The sequence below is a fragment of the Cariama cristata genome, unplaced genomic scaffold, assembly GCF_000690535.1.
Source record: "Cariama cristata isolate BGI_N322 unplaced genomic scaffold, ASM69053v1 scaffold5634, whole genome shotgun sequence".
Classification (NCBI taxonomy): Eukaryota; Metazoa; Chordata; class Aves; order Cariamiformes; family Cariamidae; genus Cariama; species Cariama cristata.
The window spans coordinates 273-8,326 of record NW_009611096.1 but is presented as its reverse complement, the minus strand read 5'-3'; the positions used below and the strand labels follow the sequence as shown (position 1 = coordinate 8,326).

The following is an 8,054-nucleotide window of genomic DNA, read 5'->3' as shown; positions in this document are numbered from 1 at the left end:
GAAGGTTTTTGAGCTGTAAATTGCAAGAGTGAATTATCATTATGAATTAATATGAATCACCATTATTAAATAATAGGAATTATCATTCTGGATATGAATTAGTAATTAATATGGATTATTAATATGAATTATATTATTCTTAAATTTACACACAGAAAGAAGGCAGAAAGTAGCTTTGTTAACCTCTGAGTTCTAAAATCCAAAGGCACTTTTAAAGTCAAAATTATTTTTAAGTTAGGCAAATTTTACAATAAAGCAGCTGCATCTGTAAAGCAATTATAAGCAAATCTTCAAAGCAGTAAAGCGGAAATTGCTCTTGGGTAACTATTGAAAAATCAACAGATGTTGGCTGTCCAGGTCTCAAACCTTCAAAATCACTCACTTCTCCTTCCGAAAAATCAAAATGTAAAGAAAATTGATAAAAAAAAACAGGAAATGTTGCAAAATATTGAGAATAGCTGAAAAATGGAAGATTACCCTGGCCCAAACCAAATGGGATCTGGGTTCTGACTTCATAAGGGTTTTATTACCTCTCCAACTAATGGTGTTACTCCATCCGACTCATTAACCCAAACTTTCTTGCTTTGTCCCCTCTCATAGGCTTGGTAGGGAGAACCGTCAGCGAGAGCCTCTATGCTAATAGCAGCATCCTAAAAAGTGGAAAATCACACAAAAGGAAACGGTTCTTTCCACCAATTATTGGTGCCCTACACCAACTATGTAGAGCCCAGCAACCACACAGAAAGACGTCTCATGTCACAGCGTACATATTAAAAAAACCCAAAACATTTATGTGTAAAACCCCATACATACTGATAATGATACTATTTAAAATGGAAAAATAAAGAGCTAAATGCTTACCAGTATGATAATGTACTTTTGTCCATAATCATGCATGTAAGTTTGAAAACTGGGGAGGTCTGTGAAGTTCACTTTGTCGTAAGTAAAATCTTTCCTCGCTTCCATGTAGTCGATATCTGTGTACTGAACATCCTGGGAGAAGACGGGGGGTTAGATGTTAATCTGAAGGGTCCAGACTGCACCACCTCTTCTCAATGTGCTGTATTTCGATTAAAAATTCCTAGAAAAGCAGCTGGATGTGGGCACCCAGAGTACTTTTTTAACAGCTATCCATCACTAAATTGGGGGAAAAATTAGCTTCCAATGCTTTGTAATTTTCCAGGGTTTCTGAGAGTGTAAAGTGGATTTGCATACTGGGGTTGATCTCATTGGTTCACGGATTAAGCCAAAATGTGCATAATGTAGAAGTAAATATACTGAGCTGGAAACTTTAAACCAAAAAATTGCTTCCACAAAAAAGGGAGTGAACGACATTTAAAAATCATTCAGCATTTTATACAGAAAACTGTGCAACCAATGAAAACGGCCATAGCTAAAAAGGAAAAAAACCACACACCACAGAAACAACAAAAAACAACAACAACAAAATCGTATTTTTACTCACATAAGGGAGTTCGATTGCTCTGTTTCGCTCCACAACAGCCTTCACCTCGTCAAGAGACCCATAATCGTAGCGGCTGAGGTGAAATCCCAGAGTCCAATAGGAGGGCAATGCCGGCAACCCTATGAACTGGACATTAAAACCAAAAAATAATGAGCACCGTCAGCCTCCTCTCTTTGGGCCCGATTCCCTAAATTCTCTGATTCTCTCTCAAATCAGACATTCAACTCAAGTACAATAAGCTGCGCTTTATGCAATGGCCTGCAGCTGCTCTATTTTTATATGCTCTTTTTTTCCCCAAAAAACACTCCAAATGTGAATGATGCAAAGAATGATGTATCCATTGTTACCCATAAAGTTATTATATTGTATTATTTATATTACATAAAATTGCCACCTCATTCTGTTTTCTGGCATTGCTGCCCTACCGAAAAAGGGTAAGGTCTTAGTTATAATAATATTTTTTATTGTGTATTTATACAGCAGCTGTTATACTTGCAAGATGATTTCAGGTAATATCACAACATCAACACCCCTGAACTGAGGAGCAGAATTACCAAGGAAGTGAAGAAAAGTTGAAGAATTTACCTAAAAAAAAAAAAGCTATGACCTATGTAAGGGGAAACTGCACAGAAATAAAGGAAACTGCATGAATGGAATGGAAAGTTTTTAGTCTAAATTTAAGGATTTAAGTTACCAAAGAACTAAATTTAATGCTGTTTTAAAATTTATGTATCCTTTCTTTAAGTAGTCATTGAAACATGTATTTGGCTCCAAAAAATAAATACAGGAATTAGTTGCCATGGAGACATCAACAGATATGTAGAAGTGTATATACTTTTCTGTCTTTATCTACTCTATAATTTTATCGTATCAGTAAAAAATGATGGCCAGTGCACCACTGCACGCAGACCACTGCAGGCTCCAGTAGCAGACTGGCATGCTGGGGAACGTTTGGCGCACACATACAGGTGGATTTAGCAATCTGAGCAAAATTAGTGCTTAAGTTTCACTCTTAACCCTAACTAACCCTAGAGAGCAGTTCCCGATGACAGCAAACAGGTGAGGGGCAAACCTTGAGTTATCATCTTGGATTAATAAAATAGCGAAGAGATACGACAATAGAAGGGGAGAAAAGAAAACTTAAAAAAAAAAAAACTTCAATGCATAATTTCTCAAGATAAGCCAGAGGATGATGGATGTTGGAGATCATCTAATCAAAGATCACCCTTGGTCAAAGCAGAGTGAGCAAGAGCCATTTGCCCAGGGCTGTCCTCAGTCATGCTTTGAGTATCTCCAAGGATGGAGGATCCACCACTTTTGGGTTCGGGTTCACCAACATACCTTCACGTACTCCTGCACCACTTGCTCGGGGGTGTCTCCCAAGAAGACATAAAAATCAAGAATTCCCCCAATTGTTCTGTACGTGACAGCCGGCGCCGGCTGCAGGGCGAACTCTGCAAGCAAAAAAATGCGCAAAATCAATTTGGGATATTACCTAAATCTCAAATAACTGTGATGTCAATACGAAAGATATAAAAATTGTTTAGGAGAAAATCTCAAACAAAAACATTCAAGGAATCCTAAAACTGTTATTGGAGCTTTCAATGCAGGTGGAATGTTTTCAGCTCTTTTTTTTTTTTCCTAAAAATGTCCATATTTACATTCCTTTACAGTCCAGAAAGAGAAGAGAAATCCAATGGTACAACTGCTTCTCATTAAATTTTCAGTCTCAAGCTGCTGGAATATTTCCATTAAGCATCTGAGTATATATAGAATTATCTAAGGAAAGTTAAGGGCATATATTTACTAGTGCTGCTCAGTATAAATTTAGCATCAGATTTTAATATCTTGGACTGAAACATCCCTGAACATGAACAAAAATGCACAGGAGGTGCATGGCACTGGTCTTGCAACACAACCTTAATGCTGCTTGTATAGAAACACGAGTAAATGCTTGAAAAAATGACTGCAGTCACAGAGTTTAGGACAACTTTCTTCAAAATTTGAGATGTGACTTTTTTTTAAAAAAAAATCTACATCAGCTCAGTCGGATCGCAGTGCATTAGCCCTGCAGATCATGTAGAAATTTTTTTTTCTTTTTTTTTTTTGCAATAGTTAAGAGCTATGGAGAATGCTATTCTTACCCATGGCGTTGCTATTCATCAAGAAAACACCAAGAGAGGCTCCAGTGTTGTCTTCCAAACACAAGAAGAAAGTCTGAACGCCATATAAGTTATCCATGTTCTTGAAGGAAAACAGAAAAGTCGTCAAAAAAAACCCCAACAATCTATGTGCACCCTGTGGTGTCTCAAAAACGTATCACATGAGGTTAAACTTGTCAGAATTGCCGACACTAACCTCTTTTTTTCTACTTCTCTTTTATGGGAATGTCTTTAAGTTGCTTAAAATCTGTTGAAAGCACAAATTTGGGGAAATCTACCCCAAATTTGAGCCGTTTGGATAAGAACGTCCACACACCCATTATGTAAAAGATGAAGATTATAAATTGCATCTCTAGTAGGGATGGAAATAAAATAAAGGAGATGCTTTCTACAATAAGTTTTGTTGACAGTGAGGCAAATTCCGGTTTTCAGTTCAAAAATCAAAATAGATCTATCAGCCCACAGACAATGTCCCAAACTTTGAAAGATTTTTTTCTTTTTTCTTCTAAAACATGAATTAACTGCAAATGTCCAGCTGCTCCCCGAATCTCATTCACATCACTCCTATTCTAGCAAAAGACTTCAGGACTTACTCCAAATTCAGCATAAGGATCAGTGCTGCATTGAACAGTCTCTGTTTAACACTCATTTCAGCTCATTATTATCTCAAATAAAGAAAACAATTTTAAATTGAGTTTGAAATGCTATAGTTATAAATAAGCTGGTTTAGAGACTCAAATAAAATCAAGTGTAAAAAAACATTCTTATTATTCCTTCTTCCATGATCTACCTTACTTTTCTTGCTCCCTATTGTCAACTACACATCAGAAATGTAATGTTTTCTATTGGGTTTTTTTTGTGACATTACCTTGTTAAGCACTTACACACTCTACCAAATATTTCCTTTTTCTCATCAAGCCCGAAACCGATGAATAAGCAAAGCAATAACATTTGAATATTTCCCCCAAAGTACCTCCCAAAAAATGTTGTGTGTGGGAATCCAAGTCAGAAAAAGCAGTAAGCAAAAAATGAGTATAAATACCAACGACTGATTCTAAATCACGTATTTTGCAAGTTGATGCAGTGATAGAGCAACATAGTGTCAAAAATTCATGGATTCAGGACAAAACATCTCATTGCAGGTGGAAGAATACAGCTTTATACTTTTTGAAAACCAGATGCCCTAGAACTGACCTTGGGAAAAAAGGTAAAAAAAAATGTAGAAACAAAATAATTACAAAGCAAAATAGGTGTGCCAGCAAAACAACAGCTTCTAAGGGCAACTTTGCATTATTTCCTAAGATACCATGGCAAGGAAGGAAAAACTACTGTATCTACCGAATTTTGCACACAGCAGTGCACGGACAGGAAAAACCAGCAAAAACCAAAATCTGTCAGATATTAACGTTCATCAGCCAATTTGCCACAAAACCCAACCAATTCAATCCAAATACTTAGGAAAAGCTATTCCAACAGGAATTTTATTCAGTGTCATCTCACATCTCACATAATTTGGCAAGTCTTTAAGGAAGGAAAAAACCTCAGAGGATATTGTTAGTGTGCCAACTATGGCTGGATTCCAGAATTTACCTGAAAAGAAGGAAAATGTAGTAAAATAAGTGCTTACTCCCGAAGGGGCCGTGTCCCTGCTGTACATGGGCCAGGTTTTCCATTGGACGTCATGTCGATACTGCTTATGCACGTGCTCACCCACTCCATAGATGTTGCTGCTGGGGAGTTTGATGGAAAGCTGTAAAAACTGCTCGGCATACAGCAGTGGGCCGATGGTGCTATCAAACCTGGCGAAATGATGTAATGTTGCATAAAAATTTTTATGCTGAAGGTTGGATGCATTAGTATTGCTAACCTCCCCCCCCCGCAAAACCCAAGTCATTATTTAAGAAAGCATTCACATCATGTGCCATTACTAATTTTGTCATATGCATCTCACAATTTGGCCAAACCCAGTCATGTTGCATATTGCAGTAAAAATGCTGGTCGTTTTTAATAATAATTTAATAATTGTGAATTTTTTTTCATTAAAAATATAAAATGCGCCTTATTTTTTTCCAAATTAAGTGAAAGCCTAAGGAAAATTTAAGCAATCTTCTAGAGCAGTGTTTGAAACAGGTCCCAACATTATTTTTTTTCCCAAAATTAAATAAAAACCTATGGAAAATTTAAGCAATCTTCTAAAATGCTGTTTCAAACAGATCCCATTGAATTAAATTATTCTCCCTAGCATGTGCCAACTAAATCAGTCCTGAGCACCCACTCCATCTTTCACACATCTGCTAAAGGTAAATCAGTCTTATTAAGAGAGGCTTTTAAGAAAGTAAACAGTGCTAATAACAGGAAAAAAAAGTAAATCCTAACTAATTAAACTTGAAGAGTTTATAGCAAGCCAATTCCTGCTAGCGGTCAGCTATGTAATCACTTTTTAATTGATTTAAGAAATATTTACTCCTGAGGCTTCCGCCTTTCTGTGGGTCTCAGTGCAGGGCTGTTAGCCCAACTTTGCCTTCTTTAAGTTTTGGGGTTTTTTTGGAAAACAAAGGGATTAAAAACCTCCAGTACAGAAGCATTTTGAATATTTTACTTATCATTTTCTCGGACCAGCTTAGCACTGGCTAGTACCAAGAGTCTCCTATCACACGCCTGAAGCACAACCCGATTTCGTGGGCATCATAAATAACATGATAGATGCGGTAACAGTGTTGCTGGGAAGGACTTCTCAAGAGAATTGATAAATTGATGGCACAATTCATCAATTCTCCCCGGGATTAAGGGGAGAAGAAGGCACAGAGCCAAAGCAGCAAAACCTAAACCCAGTGAGACAGATCTCCCAAATTGTATTTATCCTCTTTATCCATCAGAAGAAGATGGCAAAACCCAAACCCAGGGAGACAGATCTCCCCATCTCCCAAATTTTATGTGGAAAGACTCCTTCCATACTGCTTATCCATCAAAAGAGAAGCAGCAGCTCACATGTCCCACAGGGCATCTAATGCAATGCAGACCTTCAGAGAAAACAAATGGCATCATGATTTTATGCATAAAAAACCCAAAAGTTACTCACAAAACTTTTCCGTTGCTTGCTCTGGTCACCTTGATGCCAAAGGGATTTTGCTGGACATCAACTTTATATTTTAAGTTGGAGGCTGCCAGACCGCTGAAAGTTCCCACGTGCTCATGGGGGACTTCAAATCTTTGCGTTTTAGGATCAGTGAGCTACACGTTTAAGGAACAAAAGGAGTTGAAAGAATAAAATAAATGATTTAGAAATGAATGCCTCATTTTAACACTTCTCAGCACAACCATCCAAATCTGACTTGGCAAAATAACACCCCACCTGTTGTCAAAACAGCATCACGATAAGAAGCAGTCAACATCAACAAATGGCAAAATTAAGACTGTGCAAACCTACCCAGTCTCTCTATTTGGGGAGATAAGGGGCTATTCTTCCCATGGAAAATAAGCAGGAGGCAGAATTCTGCACAACCATGCCTGTAGGCATTGCCCAGCCCTTTTTCAGCATCTCATTTTCAGTCTTTCTACATGTCCTACCTTGGCTGGGTGGAACCAAACCCAGTCTGACTCCCAGATTTTTGGAAGGAAAACATGTGGCACCCTCCAGCCCCAAGAAATTAAAAAAAAAAAAAAGAAAAAAGAAAAGACGAATAAACGAAATAAGAAAAAAAAGACAAAAGAAAAAAAAAAGAAAAAACCCAAACCAACCCCACAAAACAAAACAAACAACAACAAAAGAACCAGAAATCCTGTCCAGTCCCCAAAATCCATGGATTTTGGCATATTTACTACATACTGAGTGTTAAATTTTCCATAAAACGCAAAGTTGGAAGCGCTAAAGCTTACTGCCAAAACAATTGTGAGTTAGAAGTAAGTAAATGTATTTGGCCCAAAATAGTTTTCCAACGAAAAGGGGGTTAAAAAATGGAAGTAAGATAAAAATCAGATCTTTTTAAAGGTATCTGTAAATTTTTCATGCACAAATCCTGCTGGGCTAAACTACTGCTCCTCTAGATACAAAAAAAAGCCTCTCCTGGTCAAAATTTTTCCTTGGAAGTACAAAGATGTATTTTGGTGGGAGTCATCGGGTGCGAAAGGGAATTAATCCACCTTTATAACCCCACAGCATCTCCCTCGTGCACCAGTCAGGCCAAAATCTTGCCAATAGCAGGGTGAAAAACTCACCTTGAACCGAAAGCGATTCTGTGTTTGATACTCTGCCGTGAGGAGGACGGTGTTGATATCGTTCCCGAAAAGTGACGGGGAGGAGAGCCGTGTCAATGTAGCTTGAAACCCTTGGGTGGGGAAGTGAAATTAAATCATAGCATGGTTTGGGTTGGAAGGGACCTTAAAGCCCATCCAGTTCCCACTCCCCTGCCATGGGCAGGGACACCTCC

At 37.8% G+C, this 8,054-nt stretch overlaps 1 protein-coding gene across 1 annotated transcript in view; it reads right to left on the bottom strand.

The window, feature by feature from the left end:
• LOC104160051 (maltase-glucoamylase, intestinal-like) overlaps positions 1 to 7,952 on the bottom strand; it is a gene marked incomplete at both ends in the record, with an annotated part of 10,458 nt that extends 2,506 nt beyond the window's left edge. The window contains 8 exons of the mRNA XM_009698105.1: positions 531 to 650; positions 862 to 993; positions 1,466 to 1,591; positions 2,807 to 2,919; positions 3,610 to 3,709; positions 5,255 to 5,426; positions 6,707 to 6,858; positions 7,843 to 7,952. Of these exons, the coding sequence (XP_009696407.1) occupies positions 531 to 650; positions 862 to 993; positions 1,466 to 1,591; positions 2,807 to 2,919; positions 3,610 to 3,709; positions 5,255 to 5,426; positions 6,707 to 6,858; positions 7,843 to 7,952 (1,025 nt within the window). The remainder of the gene's footprint in view (positions 1 to 530; positions 651 to 861; positions 994 to 1,465; positions 1,592 to 2,806; positions 2,920 to 3,609; positions 3,710 to 5,254; positions 5,427 to 6,706; positions 6,859 to 7,842) is intronic.
• Positions 7,953 to 8,054: the final 102 nt, after the last annotated feature.